General features: G+C 38.0%; 1 protein-coding gene across 2 annotated transcripts in view; it reads left to right on the top strand.

Moving 5' to 3' along the window:
- rusc2 (RUN and SH3 domain containing 2) overlaps positions 1-25,674 on the top strand; it is a 347,767-nt gene that overhangs the window by 237,330 nt on the left and 84,763 nt on the right. For both annotated transcript variants that reach the window (XM_039759148.1, XM_039759149.1), the window contains 3 exons: positions 557-633; positions 2,080-2,254; positions 5,185-5,290. In XM_039759148.1, the coding sequence (XP_039615082.1) occupies positions 557-633; positions 2,080-2,254; positions 5,185-5,290 (358 nt within the window). The remainder of the gene's footprint in view (positions 1-556; positions 634-2,079; positions 2,255-5,184; positions 5,291-25,674) is intronic.

Raw genomic sequence — 25,674 nt, forward strand, 5'->3', positions numbered from 1 at the left:
TATTACTAAAATATGAAAAAGTTTCTGTTTCAACAATGTGTTTACACAAATTACTGTAAAAACGGAACACACATGAAATGCATTTGTTCCAAATAATGATCTATTATTTCCACTCTAGAACTCCAGCAGTTCACTCTCAGGTAATCAAACAAGGTAAGAACTGGGAGAACTTTGTGAACGTTCTGCAATGGTGGGTATGGAATAGCAGGCTGCTTGCTGCTTGTCTTAATCGGCACATTTACAGGACAAAAGACGCTAACGGAGAGGTGTGAACGAATTTAAGGTGGGCCAGATTTACGTGTTTTCTCATAGGCTCTGGTCCAGTGCTGAACTCTTGTCGCTGCCTGTTTATGTTGAGATTGGGGCAGCTGGAGCACCCCTGGGTTTCCACAACGTACTCTCATCAGTTAAAATCTGTTCTTATTAATGACATGTGGAGTTAGTGATCTACAAGGTTTTGCTAATGATTATGGTAAAACTGTTGGGGAGAGGCATCATTCATTCACATTCAGTGACCTACTGTACTTCGTTTTTTTGTGTTTCTTTTGCTCTTCAGAGCTTGTCAAGGCCATGAACACTGCAGTGGATCTGATTGTTGCTCACTTTGGAAATAGTCGAGACCCTAGTGTAAAGGTTTGTCCTGTCTACCTTTTTTGACTGTTAGATAATGGAATGGAAGGTATGAGTTCAAATCAAAACCTCCAGATAACCTGGAGATTGGAATCAAAGACTGAACTGTATCCTACCGGTTTTTATATTGTAAGTTTACCAGTGGATTATTTACTGAGTGCCAAGTAGTAGATTTGTGGATTTGGAAATTATTTTTCTTATTTCAACTGCCATTCACTACTAGAATTTTGTTTTATATTTACACAATTTATTGCAGTGTGGCAGATAGGGGGCGCTATCGTCCCCTTGAACCCACGGACCAGACGCCAGACACCAGATAAAAGTCCGTATTTTGTTTTATTACAATAATTAAGTGCACAAAGCACCCTCCACTCCACTATATTCATAAATCAATGCACAATACTCCACTCTCCCAGACGCATTGTCCCCTGCCACCCAACTCAGCTCGTCCGTCTGGGATTTCTCACAGTCTTTTATAGTCCATGACCCGGAAGTGCTTCTGAACCCTCAGTCCACGTGACTTCCTAGCACTTCCGGGTCAGATCAAAACTCCTCTTCCTCATCCCAGAAGTACGTCATTTCCCCTTTCGCTGTAACTAAAATGTACTTCCGGGTTATAGGGTAAATAACAGTCCCTGGGCCTCCCTGCAGCGATCCCTGGTGGCCCCGACGTTATCCAGCAGGGCTGTACAGGAAAACTCCATAGTCCGTGGTGCCCTGCTGGAATTTGGGGCATCTCTGTGTCGCAGGGAGAGCTCCCTCTGGCGGCCTTTGGGTATTGGCCAGGATGAATGGCCGGCCATAGTCCACAGCAGTTAAAGTTGTGTAAATCAAAGTCAACGTAAAAGAGTAGCACCTTTTCTCTGTCCTACTAAGGTATGAAATGAAGAAAGTTAGTTGAATGTGCTATGTTCTCTTTAAAAATAATTTGGGTTTACAGCATTTATTCTGGGCATCTGACAAAGCTGGTGTTTTACAACTGTTTTCCAAGTATAGCGAGATCAGCCACAATCAGGCTCAGTTAATTTTATTTTCCATTCTGTCATAGGATGCATAACATGAGACATCAAACAGACGAGCCTGTCTTCTTTTTGTGACATTCAAACACTTGCATTATTTATTCCTCATAGCTGCATTATATATATAGTACTTCTGGTTGAGAGTCTTCAAGTCTTGCACACACAGATTCCACCCCTTTAGGATAAAATAGGACCTGTTTGATCTTTTGATCTAGCTGCTGATTAAATTTTACCGAAACCCTCGGAATGTTAGACTGTATAACTGGAGGACACTGAACATACCACAACTGTCTGCAGTGCTCTAAGATAATGTATATTAAATATGTGACTAAAAATCACTGGAAGAATTGTGTAATATAAAGGGGCTTTAAGGAAATGCAGTAGTGGAGTTTTTCTGGAGTTACTAAGGTATTTTCTTTGTATTTTGCAGGCCAAACTTGGAAACAGCTCTGTGAGCCCTAATGTGGGTCACCTTATATTGAAATACCTATGCCCAGCCATCCATGCTGTGCTCAGTGATGGTTTGAAGCCTTTCATCCTTGATGTGATTATTGGTCAGCGACGTAATGTTCCCTGGAGTGTTGTGGAAGCATCTACACAGCTTGGTACCAATCTTTGTTTTTTGCAATGCAGAAAATTAAATAATGAAGCTGCAAAGCAGATTTGCTTTCTCTTGGGTTTTTAAAGGGTAGATGAAAATAAGATAAATGAAAATCATATTTATCATTTTACTTGAAGCAAGTAACCAACCTGACATTTCTCAGTTACAGTTTAGCAATTTATTTTATGTTTATACTATAAATAAACAGGTACATCATAAATAAATTCTAATATGTTACATTTTAGGTAACTATTTTCATTATGTCTGCAATGACAGAGGTATTCTAGGTTTTATTCTACATTTTATTTCAGCAAATTTTCAAAAAAGTTTCTGCATCAACATTTTGATTGAATTTAGCATATAAAATACACCTACAATCCAAAAACATTTTGAGATATGAGCTGTTTTCTTCACTTTTTACAAAAACATGAATGCTTTTGGAATGGTTATCTTATGAATGGAGGCAAGTAACAGTTAATTTTTTATGTAAAAATAGTATCCATACATATGTATAGATAAAATAAATATGTAAAAATAAAAATATAAAAAAATGACTCCAAGCACGTTGTTGTGTTTTTATAACCAAAGGTAGTAAAAAAATGGAGTTTGCAAAAGGAATTTCAACATTGAAAGAAAAAAGCTCATATACTTTAAAATGTGCAAAATTTTAATTTGACCATGCAGGGGCCATTTGTTGAATTCAAACCTAATGTCTCTGTTATTTATTTTCTAGCTGTGAGCTTTTATTCTGTAATTATAAGTAAAATTTGTATTTTCTATGGTAAACTATCAATACTGGCATGAAACAGTTTAAGCCCATGTATTTTATGTCCAGTATTACATTGTTTCTTTTATTAAGAGCTGCTCATGGCAAGGTTTTAATCATTTACGTGTTTATCTGGTTTATATATATACAGTGCATCCGGAAAGTATTTACAGCGCATCACTTTTTCCACATTTTGTTATGTTACAGCCTTATTCCAAAATGGATTAAATTCATTTTTATCCTCTGTATTCTACACACAACACCCCATAATGACAACATGAAAAAAGTTTCCTTGAGGTTTTTGCAAACTTATGAAAAATAAAAAAAACTAAGAAATCACATGTACATAAGTATTCACAGCCTTTGCTCAATACTTTGTCGATGCACCTTTGGCAGCAATTACAGCCTCAAGTCTTTTTGAATATGATGCCACAAGCTTGGCACACCTATCCTTGGCCAGTTTCTCCCATTCCTCTTTGCAGCACCTCTCAAGCTCCATCAGGTTGGATGGGAAGCGTCGGTGCACAGCCATTTTAAGATCTCTCCAGAGATGTTTAATTGGATTCAAGTCTAGGCTCTGGCTGGGCCTCTCAAGGACATTCACAGAGTTGTCCTGAGGCCACTCCTTTGATATCTTGGCTGTGTGCTTAGGGTTGTTGTCCTGCTGAAAGATGAACCGTCGCCCCAGTCTGAGGTCAAGAGCTCTCTGGAGCAGGTTTTTTATCCAGGATGTCTCTGTAAATTGCTGCAGTCATCTTTCCCTTTATCCTGACTAGTCTCCCAGTTCCTGCCGCTGAAAAATATCCCCACAGCATGATGCTGCCACCACCATGCTTCACTGTAGGGATGGTATTGGCCTGGTGATGAGCGGTGCCTGGTTTCCTCCAAAAGTGACGCTTGGCATTCACACCAAAGAGTTCAATCTTTGTCTCATCAGACAGGAGAAATTGTTTCTTATGGTCTGAGAGTCCTTCAGGTGCCTTTTGGCAAACTCCAGGCGGGCTGCCATGTGCCTTTTACTAAGGAGTGGTTTTCGTCTGGCCACTCTACCATACAGGCCTGATTGGTGGATTGCTGCAGAGATGGTTGTCATTCTGGAAGTTTCTCCTCTCTCCACAGAGGACCTCTGGAGCTCTGACAGAGTGACCATCGGGTTCTTGGTCACCTCCCTGACTAAGGCCCTTCTCCCCCGATAGCTCAGTTTAGATTGCTGGCCAGCTCTAGGAATTGTCCTGGTGGTTTTGAACTTCTTCAACTTACGGATGATGGAGGCCACTGTGCTCATTGAGACCTTCAAAGCAGCAGATATTTTTCTGTAACCTTCCCTAGATTTGTGCCTCGAGACAATCCTGTCTTGGAGGTCTGCAGACAATTCCTTTGACTTCATGCTTGGTTTGTGCTTTGACATGAACTGTCAACTGTGGGACCGTATATAGACAGGTGCGTGCCTTTCCAAATCATGTCAAATCAACTGAATTTACCACAGATGGACTCCAATTAAGCTGCAGAAACATCTCAAGGATGATCAGGGGAAACAGGATGTAACTGAGCTCAATTTTGAGCTTCATGGCAAAGGCTGTGAATACTTATGTACAGTACATGTGCTTTCTCAATTTTTTTATTTTTAACAAATTTGCAAAAATCTCAAGTAAACTTTTTTCACGTTGTCATTATGGTGTGTTGTGTGTAGAATTCTGTGGAAAAAATGAATTTAATCCATTTTGGAATAAGGCTGTAACATAACAAAATGTGGAAAAAGTGATGCGCTGTGAATACTTTTCAGATGCACTGTATGCTCATCGGTGTAGTTCACTAGACAAATACATGCACATCGAATGTCTCACAAGAAAGGAATGAGTGTGCTAACATTTTTATTTTGATGCATTCATATTTATTATGACATCAATTATATTGCTTGTTAGACTAACGCATGAGTCAGAATTTCACAATATTCTGTACACATGACAATACTACTACTACCTCTTCCTGGGAAAACCTGTAACATAACAAAATGTGGAAAAAGTGAAGAGCTGTGAATACTTTCCAGATGCACTTTATACTCCTCTGTGTATTTGGTTCTATATAAAGATAGGTATTTCTTTATTGTCAGTCTTTTATATTACCTAGTACCGTTTTTAATCTGGTATATTAATCATTTCCTTTGACAGGTCCCTCAACCAAACTTCTGTATAGTCTGTATGGTAAGATCAGCCAGTACTCAGAACTGACCAGTCACACCATGCGCTTTAATGCCTTTATCTTTGGTCTTCTGAAGTAAGTTTTGTTTTTATTATTATTTTGGTTTTTTTTGTAATGTGTTTTAGATGTGTTTGTCAATAAAAGTGCAATAGTAGTGTTGATATTTACACTTTCTTTACATTTAACAAATTGTGGTAAATGGAATTTTGGTAGTGACTTTTTTATCTTTTGTCAAAGTGTTTCCAAATGCTATCTCAGTCATCTGTAGGTTTTGGAAAGACATTGGAAGAAGTGCACTAAGATATCCACACTTTTTACTGGGACTTTGATTATAGTTAAACATAATTTATACTATGATTCTAGTTTTAATTTTACGTTTAAGTGTCCCTGTAGTCCTACTATCCACCACACTACTTAATTTATTTCATATGCCTATAGTTCCCTGTGTGAGGAAAAACATATTAATCTTTATGTGAAATTTATTCTTAGCAAGTTTTCAGCTGTGTTCCTGTGTTCTTCTTGAACTTATTTTAAAGCATCAGTCTCAATTTACTACACTAATTCCTTTCATAATTTTAACACTTCAGTCATGTGACTTCCTATGTCCTGTTCGCTTAAACTGAAAAGTTTCAACTCCTTTAGTCTTTCCTCATAACTTATTCTCTGCAGTCCTGGAATCAGCCTGTTCGCTTTTCAGTGGCCTTTTTTCTAGTGCTCCTATGTCTCTTTTATAGCTTTATAACATCAAATGTTATTTACCCTGAATAAGTATTTCTCGTCCTACAGCGTAAATTCAAAGTAGACTTCAGAGCTTCCTGTGCAGCTGTGTTGTTCTTACAGTCTTATGAAAAAAATTGGGAACCCCCCTCAGCCTGCATAATAATTTGCTTTCAACAAAAAAGATAACAGTGGTATGTCTTTCATTTCCTAGGAACATCTGAGTACTGGGGTGTTTTCCGAACAATGATTTTTAGTGAAGCAGTATTTAGTTGTATGAAATTAAATCAAATGTGAAAAATTGGCTGTGCAGAAATGTGGGTACCCTTGTAATTTTGCTGATTTGAATGCATGTAAATGCTCAATACTGATTACTTGCATCACCAAATTGGTTGGATTATCTTGTTAAGCCTTGAACTTCATAGACAGGTCTGTCCAATCATGAGAAAAGGTATTTAAGATGGTCAGTTGCAAGTTGTGCTTCCTTTATGACTCTCCTCTGAAGAGTGACAGTATGGGATCCTCAAAGCCACTCTCAAAATATCTGAAAACAAAGATTGTTCATTATCATGGTTTAGGGGAAGGCTACAAAAGCTATGTCAGAGGTTAAAACTGTCAGTTTCAACTGTAAGGAATGTAATCACAGTTGCTGTTAAACCCAGGTCTGGCAAGCCAAGAAAAATACAGGAGCAGTATATGTGCAGGATTGTTAGAATGGTTACAGACAACCCACAGATCACCTCCAAAGATCTGCAAGAACATCTTGCTCCAAATGTACATTGTTCTACAATTCAGTGCAATTTGCACAAAGAACATCTGTATGGCGGCGTGATGAGAATGAAGTCCTTTCTGCTCTCACACCACAAGCAGAGTCGCTTGTTGTATGCAAATGCCCATTTAGACAAGCCAGATTAATTTTGGAAAAAAAGTGCTTTGGACTGATGAGCCAAAAATTGAGTTATTTGGTCATAACAAAAAATGCATTGTGTGGCGGAAGAAGAACATTGCATTCCAAGAAAAACACCAGGTACCTCCTATCAAATTTGGTGGAGGTTCCATCATGCTGTGGGTCTGTGTGGCTAGTTCAAGGACTGGGGCCCTTTTTAAAGTCGAGGGTCGGATCAATTCAACCTAATATCAACAAATTCTTCAGGATAATGTTTAAGCATCAGTCACAAAGTTGAAGTTACACAGGGGTTGGATATTCCAACAAGACAATGACCCAAAACACAGTTCGAAATCTACAAAGGCATTCATGCAGAGTGAGAAGTACAATGTTCTGGAATGGCCATCACATTCCCCTGACTTGAATATCATTGAAAATCTATGGGATGATTTGAAGCAGGCTTTCCATGCTCGGCAGCCATCAAATTTAACTAAACTGGAGAGATTTGGTATGGAAGAATGGTCAAAAATGCCTCCATCCAGAATCCAGACACTCATCAAAGGCTATAGGAAGTGTCTAAAGGCTAGCTTTGAAAGTCTACCACACTACTTGGTAACTTATTCCAAATATCTATGGTTCTCTGTGTAAAGAAAAACATCCTAATGTTTTTGCGAAATTTACCCTTAACAAATTTTCAACTGTGTCACCTTGTTCTTAATGAACTATCAGTTTCAATCCACTGTACTAATTCCCTTCATAATTTTAAACATGTCAATCATTTCTAAACTTAAACATCTTTTGCTGAAATTGACAAGGCCTAACTCCATTACTTTTTCCTAATAACTCATCCCCTACAAGTCCCGGATTCTTGGAATCAACCTAGTTACTCTTCTTTGGATTTTTTCTAGTGCTTCTCTGTCTTTGTGTAGCCTGGAAACCATAAACTGAACTTAGTACTCTAGATGAAATCTATTCAGTGCATTATAAGGCTTGAGAATAACCTCCTTAGACTTGTACTCTACACATTTGCTATATAATTTAACATTATGTTAGCCTTCTTAATGGCTTCTGAAATCTTTTGAATAATGCCTTTAAACCTGCACAGTAAAGAAATTAAATGATTATATCACCTGCTAGTCATTGTTGCTATCCAAGCATGTAACACAACATAATACTGCAGGTAGAGGACATAATGACCATTATTAAAGGCTGCATCCGTCTATAAACTCAAGCTATCAAGCACATTCTACACACCATTGACATGCTCATTTACTGCAGGACACAGAATGCAGGTGCAAAAAACTGCTACCTGCACAAACGTACACTCCACTTGCTACAATATGTCATACATACTGTTTGACCATGAAAACAATGCAATTCTCAACCTTAGCTCGGTATCAGGCACATAATACTGTGAGATGCTACTTCACATACCATATCGAAAGCTCATTCTTACCTTGCACAGGAAGTACAAAAATACAATCTTTATAAATGTTTCAAAGTATCGATAGCTCCATATGTTTTTCATTCATGAAGTACATATAGTATATGATTAGATGAGTTGGGGATGAAAACAAAAAGAAACTCCACACACAGAAAATTGACAACCTAATAACGTATCATGTATGTAACTGTTCCAATGCCGATAAGTAAACACTTTTATAGCCTGAAAATGCACACATCTCTCCATTCTCCTTTCTTTACAGAAGTACAGGATTTCATTAATACAAATAACCCTTTGGCCTAAGCCTTTACAAGTACAAGTCATTTTGAAAAAAAAGAAAAACTACAAACACGAATGGACATCATGCAGCTTCCAGAAGTTACAAATTTCACTTTCACCGCATGATCATGGCTCCAGCCAGTATAGCTTCTCATTCAAACGTTAAAGTGCCACAATACTTGACACTCCAAGAAGAGAACCTCACTCAATCAACTGTTGCATTGTCCTGCCTCTCAAAACTCAGGCAAGACTCACCCTCCACACTCAGTGACCAGATATTAAAGGTATTTCAGCGCTCACAACTATGTATCCCAGCACTCAAAATTGAATAGCCCGCACACAATTTCCACAGTAACATACGTATGGATTATGGCTTTAAACACTACATGCACTTACCTTTTTAGGTGAACCACATAACCAAACACCTTCATTGCATGAAAATACAGACATCTTTTCTCCTTTGCTTTGACAAGTCTGAGATTTAATTTGCACTACCATCCCTAATGCCCACACCTGTAAAAATACACTGTGTGTTCAACAGCAATAACGACAACAGTTTATTGCTTTTTTAGCCCAAAGTCATACAAGAATTATTTCAATGGGCTTTACCAGGCCCTATTTTTTGACAGCCCCCTAGCCTTCACTCCCTAAGAGGACAAGAAAAACATAAAAGAAAACCTTTGTAGGGGAAAAAAAATGGAAGAAATCGTGGAAAACCAATTCAGAGATACCACTTTCCCAATCGGTGTCAAAATATGGGGCACATATAATACACAAAACAGAATACAAGTAATCCTCTTCATAGAACTAGATGGCCACTCTATTATTGCCACCTCAGGAATAAAATACAATAGCACAAAGGACAAGCCAAAATGCAAGAATAGATTATAACACTCACTAAATACAGAAATATCACATATGAAGTCACAGATTTGTTCAGAGTCCTAGAGACATCGGCTAACGAGCCACAACCCCTCCCCCCCACTGGCATTCCACAGCTGAGTCAGTGCAGGGCCAACCAATTTGATGAAAACAACCTTCTACTTGATGATTCCAGTGCTCCTTTATCAGAGATTACTTTTCTATATGCAGGCAAACAACTTGACAGTAGGGCAGTGGCATCAAGTGCCACATGTGACTACACAGAAGAGAAACAGAATAGGCAAGCATTTGTAACAGTTTATAAATATATTATATTTTAGTACTAACGACTAACCACAGAGATGCAGTATGTACAGCTAATCAGCAACTCTACTCAGGGTATGGTAAACTGAAGTAGCGAGTCTTAATCCTGGATTTAAATGCTGAGAATGAAGGGACACCTTCATGGCCTGACAATGCCGACATATAGGCACATTTTGTAGGACATCACTGCGCACTGAAGAAATTCCCACAGGCTGTAAAATGGCAAATATTATTCCATTATATAAAAAAAGGTAATGGGTCAGATCCAAGCAACTATAGGCCAGTAAGCTTAATGTGCATCACTAGAAAATTAGTAGAAGTAATATTAAGGGTAAGATTGGGCAGCAGATACCAAGAACAGGAGTTTTACTAAACAGTCAGCATGAATTCAGAAAAGGGATGTCATGTTTTAGCAACATACTGGAATTCTATGAATGAAAGGATATGATCAAAATGGAGCATATGATATTATTTATCCTGACTTTTAAAAAGCATTTGGTAGGTACCACATGAAAGGTTGGGCATCAAACTAAAAGAAGTGGAACTTCAGGGAGATGTTTGTAGATAGGTACAAAATTGGCTCAGACACAGGATGCAGAGGGTGATGGTGCGAGGAACCTTATCAGAATTGGATGAGGTTTAGAGTTGTGTTCCACAGGGGTTAGTGCTAGGTAGGGCCACTGCTTTTTTAATATATATAAATCATTTGGTCAGGAATACAAGTAACATGCTGGTTAAGTTTGCAGATGATACCAGGATAGGTGGAATGGCAGGTAATCAAGAATCATTACAAAGGTACTTGGACAGCATACAGGCTTGGACAGATTTGTGACAGATGAAATTTAATGTTAGTAAATGTAAATAATTACATGTATGAAGTAAAGTATTATATTTGAATACACAGTGGGAGGTCTGAAATTCAAAAGTACATCATATGAGAAGGATTTAGGAGTCATAGTTAACTCAACACTATCAGGGTTTAGGAGTCATATGGACTTGACACTATCAACTTACAGGCAGTGTTCAGAAGTCATTTATAAGGTTAACAGAATGGTAGGTTATATAGCACATTGTGTAGAGTACAAGTGCAAGGAGGTTATCATGAAACTTTATAATGCACTGGGAGGCCTCATCTGGAGTACTCTGTAAAGCTTTAATCTCCAGACTACAAAAAGGACATAGCAGTGGTAGAAAAATTCCAGAGAAGAGCAACTAGGCTGATTCCAGGGCGACGGGGCGAAAAATTAAAAGAGTCAAAACTTTTCAGTTTAAAGAAAAGAAAATTAAGAGGAGACATGATTGACATGGTTAAAATTATGAACGGAATTAGTGTAGTGGATCAAGTTTAAATGGGTTTATCAAGGTAAATTTTGCATAAACGTTTTTCTTTTCGATTTTCTTTACACAGAGAGCCGTAGTAACTCGGAATAAGCTACCAATAATGTGGTAGATAGTAGTACTGTAGGCATTTTTAAAACTAGACTTGATGATTTTTTTAGAATAATGAAGTAGATAGGACTGGCAAGCTTTGTTCTGCTGAATGGCATTTCCTTGTTTAGATTGTTCTGTAGTAACAAGTAGACCATTCTACAGCTTTGGTCCCCCAAGGATTTTGAAATCTACCATGAACTTAATTGGGAGCAGTGTAAGGACATGAACTATATTCATATTTTCCTGTTTTTCTAATAATTTTTCAACAACATTTTGAATTAACTGAGATCTGTATATAGCATCATTTGAACAGCCAGTGAACACATTGTAGTAGTCAATGGTACTAGAAATAAATGCATGAAATAATTTCTCAGTATCCTGCATATTTAGAAATGCCTTAATTTTCCAACATTTTTAAGATGGAAAAACATTTCGTACAGTTTTGTAATGTGTGCTTTAAATTAACTATTCTGTTTTATTTGTGCTCAAAAGACAAGTATTTCTCATCAATCCACTCCTTTAACACTAGAATTACCAGAGCCTACGAAAAAACTCATAGATCCAGCCCACCTTAAATCCATTCACACCTCTCCGCCAGCGTCTTTTGTCCTGTAAATGTGCCGATAAAGACAAGCAGCCTACTATTCAATCCTCTCACCGCTGCAGAATGTTCACAGAGTTCTCCCAGCTCATGCCTTGATTGATTATCTGGGAGTAAAGTTCTGGAGTTTTAGAATGGAAATAATTGTTATATGAAACACATGCATTTCATGTGTCTTCCGTTTCTACAATAATCTGTGTAAACACATATTTAAAACAGAAACATTTTTCATATTTTAGTAGTAAATGACAAAATGTAGGCATAAACTGTATAATTTATGAAGCCTGAAGTCCAAAGATCAAATAAACACTTTCACAAAAGGTTCGAGGGCACTGCATTAGCTTCCGTGGCGTAGCGGTAAGATTTACTGACTTATAATCAAGAGTCCCTGGTTCAATCCTGACTGCCACCTATATTTGCCATTTTCAGTAGTAAGCTGCTCTTATTGTTAATATTATACAGTACACACATACACTTGGTTTGCACCTGTAACAGACAGTGTACATTTATAGGACTTGTAAAAGTTATCATTTTTTTTATACAGTGGGAGTCACGTCAAACAGCCGCCTGGAGCATGACAGGACCATGACAGGACCATGCATGTGATCCCCCGCGATGACGCAGTTAACGATGCCCCGCCCCATAAACACCCCCATGCGCTTTCTAAAAAGATGGTTGCAATGCTGTATAATCCCACCAGATGGAGTATTGACTGCTTCAGTTAACTGCAGTGTCCAGGAAGCCCTATACCGTATCTTTAATATACTGTACAGGCAGTTCTTGTATTGTCAACATAGTTTCATAAATAGATGACGTGGTAACAAAAACAACAAACCGATTAATAAAACAGATTTGTTAAATCACTCAATACACAACCTATGATGATTATGCTATTTATTATTAAATAATGAATTAATAAAACTATTGAGTAAAATATTTTTAAGACATCCTTAATAATCCTTAAAGACATGGTACGTCTGTAATTTATCTATACCGATCATTGTAGGTACGGAATACAAATGCAGGCTATGTACAGTATTTTACATTACGGTGTATTTTACCTAGTTCCATTTAATATACTGATAAATTATATTTTGCTGCAAAGTAAAGCTCAAAATGTAACTTCTGCTTGGGTTTGTTTTCGTTATATTTTTGATGATGTTTTCGCTGATGTTTTTTCACTGATAGTCAAAATTGGCATAACAAAGGCAATTAATGGCGCATGCAACCTGAAACAAATATCTGTCCATATGGGTCAGTATTTCTTTTGTCATTTAATCATGCATAATGCCTCCCCATCAAAAAATCTGATGGGGCATTAATCACTTATCACAACTGCGAATAGATGCGGCAGCAGAGACAGATTAAATCCCCATAAACACTTGGCAACAATAGTAAAAAAGTTAGTGCTTGTTATACCAGTGTATTTTTATTGATTTTTTACTGCTTATATTTTTTATCTAGTTTCGTTTGGTTTTACACAATTTCATGTGTTATTTGTGTGTGTGTGCGTGCGTGCATGTGTGTGTGCGTGCGCGTGTGTGCACGAGAGAGAGGCTCGAGAGAGAGAGCTTACAGTACAGTATATTGTGATTTGTCCAAGGTGACTAGAGCCTGGCTTACTCCTACCAATATAAATTATTTCAATTAAACCCATTTGTCTCAATAACAAATTAACACTAGAATTACCAGAGCCTACGAAAAAACTCATAAATCCGTCCCACCTTAAATCGCTTCTTAAAATCGTTCACAGCTCTCCACCAGCGTCTTTTGTCATCTAAATGTGCTGATAAAAGAAAAGCTGCAAGTAGCTGGCTATTACATCCCTCCACTGACTTAGAACGTGCACAAACTTCTCCCAGCTCATGCCTTGATTGATTTTCTGGGAGTGAAGCAGAGTTTTAGAGTGGAAATAATAGATCGTTGTTTGGAATACACGCATTTCATGTCTGTTCCGTTTCTACAGTAATCTGTGTAAACATATTGTTAAAACAGAAACGTTTTTTATATTCTAGTAGTAGATGACAAAATGGAGGCATAAACTATATAATGTATGAAGCCTGAAGTCCAAATATCAAAAGAAATATTTTCACAGAAGGTACAAATCAAACACAACAATTGCGCTTTTATTCAAAAATATAACCGCAGAAACAAAAAGTCGCCTTAACACGCGATTTTGACAATTGATTACTATGACTTCCTCCATGGCGCAATTGACTCAGCTGCCGACTGGGATTCAGAAGGTCGCGAGTTCGATCCTTTACCTCTCCTTTTTGAGAAGTAAACTGCTCTTACTCTTACTATTTTGAAATAAAAACATACATTTGATTTCAGTCTGTAACAGCCGGTGTAATTTATGATTCTTGTAAAGGTTATCTTTGTTTTTTTTTTTTAGTCAGTTTTATTATCTCAGCCCAAACACACCCCACCCCCGCCTCTGACACTGCTGTTTTCACATAGACGCGCTATAACAGAGGTAAACTCGGCTCCCTTCTACATCGGAGCAAGACTGCACATACCATTGCTTGCATACTAAAGTGTCAGCAGGCACTTTTCGTGGCATTATACACAGTTTTGCGCATGCCCTCTGCACACTACTTGTGACTTTAGACATTAGGAAGTAAGTAAATAAATAAAGGTAAATCGTGTCGTAAAATGAATTCTTCAAAACGTCACATATATTTGTCTCGTTCTTTTTTTAAAAGATGTGCGTTGATCACCGCCAGCATGTTGTAGCATACGGCATCTGGCTACCTGCAAGTTGTTGCATGCACTGAATAAGAGACAAATATACAGTCTGACTGAGGGAAACAGACTGAACAAAAACAAACATTTAGAAATGCCATACTTTTAACAGCTGATCGGACGCTGTTTGTTTTCAAATAATATTGCATTTGTGCGATGATGTTTTTACATATATTGTCTCTTTCTTTTAGGTGTGTAATAGAAACCACAGCATAGAGAGAAATGCAATATTATTTGAAAAACGAACAGCATTAATTATTTGGCACGAACATGCTCAAAAAATACATGTGTAATGCCACAAAAAGTGCATGCAGACATGTCCGTGCCAAATAAATAACATTCAACGTTTTGAAGAAATCATTTTATGACACGATTTACCTTTATTTATTTACTTACTTCCTAAAGTCACAAGTAGTGTGCAGAGGGCATGCTCAAAACTGTGTGTAATGCCACGACATTCTAGAAATCAAGTTTTATTCGAACATTTGCAAAATATATACACAAAAAAAATGAAAACAATCATAAATTACTGCTAAAGCCAACCCATGGCTGTTCAGGGTCAAGTTTACGAGGGCTTGTCAGTCTTTTGTTGATTTTACTTCTGACTCGGAACCAGTGGTCCGCTGTCAGATCTGGAAATCTCTGCATGACAGTCTCGTGTACCTTGTCTTTTAAATTCTTGGGCAATTTGGCTTTGCCGTTTGTCCCACTCCAGTTCACCTGCTTTGCCCAGCTCTGGTAGGCCTCAAATGGATAGAGCGCCATGAAGACACTGGCTGCATATACATTTGGGCGACACTCTCCTCGCTGGAAACACTCTTTGTAAAATGTCTCCTCCCTTTCAGCAGTCAGAGGCCTGAGAGGCACATCTGGAAGGTGTGTGCTTTTCTTGAAGCTGATGCTTTGATGGCAGGCTGGAGTAGAAGTTAAAAATGCTGGTGACATGGTCAGTTCAGCGTTGCCCTCGTCAGTCTGGAGACCCAAATAGCCGACGTCCACAAGAGGAGCGTGGGGGGGCAGAGGTGAGCTGCTGCCACATCGGAGGAATGGGGGTTCTCTCGCTTTCTAGCTGTTCCAGTCTCTGGGTGACAGCCTCCAGCTGAGTCTTTAGGGCTGCACACCCCTCACACGGCCCCACTACCTTGGTTTGGACCAGCTGTTGTTCCATTTTTGTCATTCAACTTCGGAGGTCCCTGACTTCAGCACCTAGTAGCTTCTTGGAAGATTCCATAGAAGCTGGCGGCGATGAGAGAACGCTAGCCTGAAAAAAAGTTATTATTTAATTATGCTATACAAAAATATATATTTTATATATTATAATTTATACATTATGAAACCAAAGCATAATATTGTACACAATATTAGAGCTTAACATATCTAAACTCACACCCATGATATATTTCATAATGTATTTTAATGTAATTTGCAGTACATCAATTCAACTTACTGCTTTCTTTTTCACCATTCTCACTTTGCCTCTAGGGGTGGATGCTGCAGGTTTTCTCTGCTTTCCCTTTTTGGTGGCTGAGGAGGGCGTCTGTGTCCAGAGAAACATGAATTAGTCACACATTATGAAACCAAAGCATAATACTGTACACAATAACATATCTGAACTCGCACACAAAAAAGGAACTTTTTGCTTACCGTAGCTGAAACACGTTGTGGTCTCTGTGTCTTGTAAAAAGTGACCGCTTCCATTCTTAGCAGAATTATGGAGTCGATTTAATTGTTTCCAAAAAATTGTGCGCTATTTATTTGTATCCTGGCTTGCGATACTGACTAAATAGAGTCTGATTGGTTAGCAACCTGTGAATATTTTAGCCAACCAGAATGAGTTAGTTGGAACACGCCCATTTGTGCACTATTACATTTTGCACTGATCAACCACTGCAATTATTCACCTTTTTAACTACTGTATTGTGCTGTGAAAATGCCGCACATCACTCAACTGTACTCACAACAAATTCGTCAAATGCGGGCCTGCAGATACAGCAGCATTTTGCAGGATTGGGGACTAAAGTTTCGCTTCCTGTTGTGCGATATTACTACAAGGAGAGACATCCTCGACGTTCTTATCCAAAGAAACTACACCAGTAAGTAATAAAAAGAATTAGCAACAACTGAACAAGTGTGTGATACTGTTATTCATACAGTAGAACAAGTTATGTTTGCTTTTGTCTAATGGTTACCTCTGATTTCTGTAGCAATATCCTGAAGGCTATTGATGATATGACCGTGGCTAATGATGAGATGACCGTCCGGCAAGTGCAGCAGAAAGTTGTCAAAGTCTTCGGCGTTCATCTGAGTCTCACCAGTGTTCACCGAGCTCGCAGAAAACTTGGGTGGACGTTTGGAATGACTCGTTTTAGCCCAATGATGAGAGACCGCAGTAAGGAGGCACGGCTAAATCAAGCTCTTCAGTGGAGGGAGTCGGGGGAGATATGGAATGATGTGTTGTTTACAGACGAAACAACAGTAGCTCTGGTGCACTATGCCCGACAGAGTTTCCACAAAAAGGGACATTTTGCTTCCAAACCACGGCCTAAACATCCATTGAAGGTCCATGTCTGGGGAATGATTTCGAGTGCATGATATGGAGCAGGGCCTATTGTAATTTTTGAAAGAATTATGGACAGACAGTTTTTCGAAAATTCCATCATCAAAGCAGCTGCAGGACCATATATACAAAAATATTTTGGATCGCATCATCGCTTCTTCCAGGATAACGATCCAAAGCACACTGCTGCTGCATCCGGCATTGCGGCAGAGGGAATCAACTGGGTGAAGACTCCGCCAGAGTCACCGGATTTGAACCCTTTCGAGCTTGTCTGGCACTCCATGAAAGACTTCATCGGAAAGGAGGCAAAGCCGGGCACAAAAGAAGAGCTCATTCGTGCCATTGAGGTATTTTGGGAGACAAAAGTTACCCAAGTCTTCTGCAGTACATTAATCACCGGACTTCATAATGTACTGAGAATGATAGTAAAAAACAATGGGGGGCACAGTGGAAAATGAACAATCTTCAAATCCCCACCAGCGCACAAACTGTACATTTTAGCTATGTTTGTACACAGTTAATAAAGAGTACTGAAATACATCAAACACGTATGTCCTGGTTTGTTCTATTGTAAACATGTCTTATTAAAGATGCACTGTTTTGTGGGACATGGCAGTTTTGTAATATTCAGCAGTGTCCAAGCAGCCGGTTACTAAGTTCAATAATTAAAATAACTTACGTTAACATAGTTTCATATATAGATGATGTGGTAAAAAAGGGAAAAACGATTAATAAAACAGATTTAAATCACTCAATACACAACCCATGATTCTCATGCTATTTTTAATTAATTAATTAATGAAACTACTTATTGCAATATTTTTCACGACATCCTCCCCAGATAGCACAGGTAGGTCGCGGAGACGTCTGCTAAAGAGCGTATCATCTGGTAAACATCGCGTTCGTTTTGAACAAATGCCCTCTGCCAGACATTTGCCAGATGAAAAAGATGACGTCGCATAGATGTCTCCGCGACGTGTGTGTGCTATCTGGGTTAACAATCCTTAAAGACATGGTAACATCTGCAATTTATCTATACCAGTCGTTGTAGGTACGGAATACAAGTGCGGGCTATGTACAGTATTTAACATTATGGTGTATTTAATCTATTTCCGTTCAATACACTGGTAGATAATATTTAGCTGCAAAGTAAAGCTTAAATGTAACTTCTGCTTGGGTTTGGTTTTGTTATATTTTTGATGTTTTCGCTGATGTTTTTTTCGCTGATAGTCAAAAAATGGCATAACAAATCAATTAATGGCGCATAATATCTGGAACAAATATCTGTCCATACGGATCAGTATTTCTTTAGTCATTTAACCAGCATAACGTTCCCCCATCAAAGATCTAATGGGCCATTAATCACTTATCACAACTGTGAATAGATGCGGCAGGAGAGACAGATTAAATCCCCATAAACATTTACACTTGAAAACAATACTAACAGAACTAAACAGTTCCAGAGGGTTAGCGCCTCTTATCGCAGGACAGGAATCACCTACAGGATACTACTGTATTTTTCACTGCTTATATATTTTTTCCATAGTTTCATTTAGTTTTACGCGATTTCATATATTTGTGTGTGTGTGTGTGTGTATGTGTGTGTGCAAGAAAGAGTGAGTGAGAGACTGCGTGTGCGTGTGCGAGAGAGGGCTTATATTGTGATTTGTCCACGGTTAAAGCCTGGCTTACTACTAATAATAAAAAACATTTCAATGTAACCTATGGGTCTCAATCACAAAATCAGCCAACACTGTAAACAGATGACACAACAAATTATATACTCTGAAACGTTCATTTGAACATTTAAAAATATATACAAAAACATAAATATAAAAACAATCAACTATTATTGTTAAAGTCAGTCCGTGGCTGTTCAGGATCAAGTTTACGGGGCTTCGTTTAACGTTGAAGCGCTAAAGTGCCACCGGTGTGTGTGTGTGCGCGCTCCGGCATTCGTCAGGTTTGTATGAGCTGGCTTTAACACAAACACATTTGCGCGTCGGCAGGACGAAAAAAAACATTTTAGCACCATCTAACAGTCAGTAATAAGGAGAAGTCAGTACATTCTCCATTGAGATTTCTCACATTCCACTCCTCCAAAGTTTGTCTTTTAATGTAGTTCTAAGAAAACTAAGAAAAATATTTTGGGTCACTTAAGCACGAAATAGCACGGACGCAAACGATCAAGATTTTAATTGTTGTTGTCATTTTCTCAAACATGATTTTCCAACTTGGCGTTTATAAAGATTCAGACAGACTGAATTTAAGAATGCACCCCTAGTAACCTAAAAAACACACACACACACACCGAAGAGCAAAGCGGAGATGCGCATTCATACCTCAGACCGTCTTTTGTCTTGTAAATGAGGTATCTATAATTCACCTTCCAATCCCCACCAGCACACACACTCTTTGTCAGTATTGTATACTGTGTACACTGTTGCTGTTTGTTAGGGCATTTGGTTATACAGAGTACTTTAATGTATAAAACACTTACTTCCTGGTTTGTTTTATTTTAAATATAGCTTATTACCTTATTCAGCAAAATAAACAATGTTATCTTTGTGTTAATTATTAATGTATTGATGTCTTTTAATTAAGGACAAAAATAGACCATGCGCTTGTGTTTAGGACTGCTGAACAGCTGTGTTCATAGGTTTAATCAACGATTTACAAGACAACAGTTAAAGCATTGTGGATGAGAGGTGTGTGTGTGTGTGTGCGCTCCTGCATTTCTCCGTTGGCTTTAACACAACCACATTTGCGCAGACAGGTCTAAAGAACTCCTCCCCCCGCCAAAAAAACACACCATGTCATAGTCAGTATTCTCCACTGAGGTTTCTCACCTTCCACTCCTTCTAAGTTTGTCTTTGCTCTTTTGATGGAGTTCTTAAAACCCAAAAAATTATTTATACAGTAATCCCTATATCGCTATATCGCGCTTCGACTTTCGCGGCTTCACTCTATTGCGGATTTTAAATGTAAGCATATCTAAATATATATCACAGATTTTTTGCTGGTTCGCGGATTTCTGCGGACAATGGGTCTTTTAATTTATGGTACATGCTTCCTCAGTTTGTTTGCCCAGTTGATTTTATACAAGGGACGCTATTGGCGGATGGCTTAGAAGCTACCCAATCAGAGCATGTATTACATATTAACTAAAAATCCACAATGCTATAAGATATGCTTCCCGTGCGGTGCTCGATTGTTTGCTTGTCTCTGCCTCTCTCTCACCCTCTGCGCCTGACGGAGGGGGTGTGAGCAGAGGTGCTGTTTGCACAGAAGCTGTTTGCCTAGTGGATACGAACGCACCTCTAAGAAATGCCGGCCGCTTCATCGCGGTGCTTCCAAAAACACACTTATTGATTTTTTGATTGTTTGCTTTAATCTCGCTCTCTCTTTCTCTCTCTCTGACGTTCTCTGCGCCTGACGGAGGAGATGTGAGCAGAGGGGCTGTTTGCACAGAGGCTATTTGCTTAGAAGATACTGACGCTCCTCTAAAAAATGCCGCAGCAAACTTAAAAGCACACGTATTGATTTTTTGATTGTTTGCTTTTCTTTGCGAGCGATGTCTCTCTCTCTCTGAAATTCTCTGATCCTGAAGAGAAGAAGATATATTTGCACTCTTTTAATTATGAGAAAGAACTGTCATCTCTGTCTTGTCATGGAGCACAGTTTAAACTTTTGACTAAAATGTGTTATTTCATGTCTAGATGGCTCTAATAATGTTAACAGTCTAAGGGCTTAAAATATATGAAAATAACCATACAAACATATGGTTTCTACTTCGCGGATTTTCATCTATCGTGGGGGGTTCTGGAACGCAACCCCTGCGATCGAGGAGGGATTACTGTACTGAGAAAAAATTATTATGGGTCACATAATCACAAACACAAACTAGCACAGATACATATGATCAAGTGTTTAACTGTTGTTTTCATTTGTTTCTATGACCAGTAATAATATTAATAATAATTATTATTATTATTAGCCCCTCTTTGACTATTTAAAACAAAGGCATCTCCCATTTTTTGCCCATTTACTGTAAGTAGTTGGTTCAAGTAAATGTTTTTTTTTAATACCCAAACAATCCATCCCCCAACAATTAAAACACGCACACATGACTTTAGAAATAAAATTTATTCTTCCAAAACTAGTCAAAGTTAAAACAGTAATTTGTACAAAACATGTGAATACTTTTATTTATTTTTGCTTAAAGGTCATTAAAATACCCGAATAACACCAGCTGCTTATCAGTCTCTATCTGGTTCTTTTATTTTAAAATATCAAATTTAAAAACTATTAAAGATGGAACAGTTTTAGTCTTTGTTTCCCCTCAAAGTATCAGACGTTTTGCAATTCTATGTTCAGAATATAGACCTGACCAAATATCATTCTAAAGCTGTTGCACTGTGACGTCATCCCTCCTACAGCTCCCTCAAACAGCTTGTTCAGGCTCCTCCAGGAGCTCCAAAAGGCCAACCGTCATCCTGACCCCCCAATCCAACAGGAGAATTTAGTGAAGACAAAGATAAATAAACTTTGCAGAATATCTAGTTGTGATAAAAATAAAAGATATTAGTAAACCTACACCACAGAGTGTGTAAAATACTGTTTTGGGGAATTCTGGAATGTAAATAAACTGCCTGTGCTAATGTTAACCATTGAACTTTGTTAGCGTTAACCCCGGTCTGTCTGTATTATCGCCTGCATTAAATTAACCGAGAATTTACTTAATGCGCTTTTCATACAAATAAGTTAAGCGATATAACACCCGTATATGAGCATTAGTTCATCTCTGAAGCCAAACTATAACTTACCGAGTACTGAAGCCCCCCCACACACACCTCCCCCCGCTCTTTAACTGATAAACACTTCAGTGTTTTTATGCAGCTCGTTTACTAAGCGCTCGCGCTACCGTGCAAACTCACGGCCAAAGTGGGTACAATATAAACCCGGTTATGGTCATTTAGCTCGCTAGCTCCTGTACAGCTATCCTCAGCTTGTGTCCTTCATGAACTGCATCACATTATATTCACAGAAATAACCTGCAGATTAACTCTTACCTAAAGAATAAACAAATGCTGAATTTATTCAGACAGCACTCAGTCAGATTCTAAAGGTATTTTCAGAGAGCACAAACACTCTTCATCGGGTAGTGCAGCTTTTGTAATAGGGAGATTAATAGTATTTTCGAAGATTTAGCATCTTTTTGATTAAAAGAGGAGTGACATTGTGAGTTTGTGACACTGACAGTAAGCTGTAATGTTAAGTCCAGACTTGGTAAACAGACCATTAAGTTATCTAAAGTTACATCTGACTGCTGCTGGTGCTGCCAGTGATTTTCAAAACGGCCAATAAAAAACTAACCTGGGAAATAATCTGTAAACTACCCCAAACAAATTTTATAAAAATAAATAAATAAATAAAGTCACCACTTACCGTGAATAGTCCATTAAGACGCCATCTTAATCTCTGTAGTGCAGTATGGTAGCGTCAGTTCAGCGAGGGAGGGGGTGGGTTGTTAAAATCACGTGATTGCAACTCAGCGTAGCTAAATTGCTGGCGTGTGTTAACGTGTTCTTGAGAACAAAGCGCCATCTAGTGGTGGAACCAGGTAAATGAATAAATAGGGCATGAATGGGCGTGTTTACTGTGAAATCTTGACACGCCTTCTGTCAGTAGAGGGAGGGGGATCACGGCGTGCATAGGGCAGCAGACGCCATTCGCACGCCATTCACACGGCCGCGGCTATTTGACGTGGCTCCATCTGTACATACTACCACCCTAGGGATCTGACACTGTTAGTTTTTATTTGAAACTGGAAATAACTGTAGATGTGAGTGGTGTTTTGAGGCAATGGAACTGGACATTCTCTGATCTGGAGGAAGAAAAGCTGACAAACAAATGTTGGTGAATCTGCCTTCTTCGTATCTCACCGTCACTTGATTTTTTTTTTTTATTCAGTTTTATTGAGTGCTCCTGCTCACGCTGAATTAGTATGCGCCTTATGGTCCATGATGTCAAAAAAAAAAAAAAACAGAGATATAGGTATATATGATATTTGGAATTATTCATTTTATGACCTTTATAGTACATTTCGGAAAACTCCGCTGGCAGAGAGGTGTGAACGGTTTTAAGGTGGGCCGGATCTACGAGTTTTTTCGTAGGCTCTGGTAATTCTAGTGTTAATTCACTTGCACATCTAATTAAGGACAACATCTAGAGAAACACCATTTGATCTAAAAGAAAGGTATAACTCAGTGTCATCTTTGTATGAGTGAAGATTAATGTTATGTTTTCTAATGATAGATCCCAGTGAAGAAAGTAAAGTGACAATAGTAAAGGTCCTTATACTGAGCCCTGCTGCACCCCAAACAGTATGTCACTTCTGTCTACAATGATGGAGTACTGTCAGCGCCTTTTTGTGTGTACTGGAATCGATTGGATAAATAAGAACTGAAGCTGGCAGTGACATTGCCTGTAAGCCCAATGTCAGTTTCCAGCCTGTGTAATAAAATAAAATGGTCAATGGTATTAAACGCTACACTTAAATCTAAAAGGATAATTACAGTGCAGTTTCCTTAATCAGAGGATATCAGAATGTCATGTACAATACGTTAGTGCTGTTTCTGTACTAAAATATTACAGTGCATAAGTCAGACTGGAATTCTCAAATAAATTGTGATATGTAAGGTTTTTTTAAGTAATGGCTTGATAACTGACACGTTTAGTGCATCAAATACTGCACCATGCAATGGTAAGCTATTAACAGTGCTAAGAATAGGTGCTACAAGAACATCCATTACGCTTTTTTACTAGTTTTGTTGCCACGGGATCTAAGGAACAGTTGGTAGGTTCCATTTTAGAAATTAAAGTTAAGATTTCCTGTTCTGTTACAAGATTGATATTTCTGTTGAATGCAAGTTGAGACAGGGCTTGCCAAGGTAGTATGAGGTTTGCACTGTGATGCTGAGATCTAGGATCTTATATTTTCAGTTTTCTCATAAAGTCTATTGCTGATGTCTGTCTATCTTGCACTGTAGTTCTGAGTTCTCCTTTGTTAAATTAACCACTGTTCTAAACACTAGACAAGGATAATTATTGTTGTTATCTATTATTTTATAATAGTAATCTGAGTGGACTTTACAAAGACAGATTTTTTATATTTTGTAACACTCCTTGTCCATGCAATTTAAAAGACCTGCAGACTTTGTTCTCTATTTATGTTCCAGTTCTCAACACTAATTTAAGAGCTTGAGTGCTCTCATTAAACCATAGTGAGTTTCTATATGCTTTGATCACTTTTATTTTAAAGGGAGCCACTGTGTCCAAAGCCCTTCAAAGTCATATTAAACTTTATGTTAACTGATCTAAATTGTTTTCCATAATTATGCTTGACCTGTTCAAAATATGTTTAAATTTTGAAGCAGAGTTAAAATTTAGATGTCGCACTGTCCCTGTCTTAGACTTTGAACGTATTGGTAAGGGCAGAACCAAATCAAACGTAATTAAGTAGTGAAATAACTTCATTTAATGGAGTAGTATTTAAATTTTTAATTTGACCTCATTGATGTATAATTAAAACTAATGTGTTTATGATTATGAGTTGGACCATTGACAGTGTGACAAAATCCTACTGAATTTAACAGTTAAGTAAAACATTTGGTAAAAGTGTCAGTTTCCATATCAATGTGTACATTAAAATGCCCCATCAGTACTACACAATTGTAATTTATAAACAAATCAGATAAAAAGTTGCCAAATTCAGTCATGAACAATGACTATGGCCCTAGTCTGGTCTGTAGACTAGCACTACAATTGTGTTGGAATCTGTCTTAATATTTAAAATGAATGTCTCAAAAGATATGAATTTGCCTAAACTTTTAGAAGCAGTTTGCATTTTGTCAAAGTAAATTATTCCAAGGCTATCTTGTCATCCTGTATCTCCAGATTTGTGAAGGAATGTGTATCCATCCGGTGATGCTTCAGCTAAGGGGATAGTGTCAGATTTACTAAGCCAGGTTTCAATGAGAAGACACAAATTAAGTTTTGTACTAAATACTATATAATTTACCAAAGAATTTTTAATGCATAGATGTAAAAGAACTGATGGTGTAGTTTTTGTTTTAATTTGAATTACATTACTATTACAGGTGCCCCGGTGGAGGATCTAGTTTTATCTCTTGGCCTAATTATATACCTTATTTTTTGGTTATTAAGTAATTTAGGGTTTGCATCAAGACTAAATCTGTATGATGCCCCATAACAGCTGGGTAACAGCTACAAGATAGTAACAAGCTGGAAAAGCAACAGCCTGTGATTTAAAATTACAAGACTGTGGCCTGAATGACGCCCTAATCAGTTAGCTGGGCAGTTTTGTTTCCTTATCGCTTCTTATATAATATGCTACTGTGGCTGTCAGTTTAAATCACCTGTAGAAAACCATTTGACCTATTGACCTGAAATGTGGTATACATATACTATATGACCTCTACTATCTGCTTTCAGGGTGTTTACTGTCAAAGGTCAACCCAGGAAGGTCAAAGTCAAAAATCAAATAACCTGTAGCCTGAAATTTTGTACACATGCACTACAGCTTTATATT

Source organism: Polypterus senegalus, chromosome 7 (assembly GCF_016835505.1).
Source record: "Polypterus senegalus isolate Bchr_013 chromosome 7, ASM1683550v1, whole genome shotgun sequence".
NCBI classification, from domain to species: Eukaryota; Metazoa; Chordata; class Cladistia; order Polypteriformes; family Polypteridae; genus Polypterus; species Polypterus senegalus.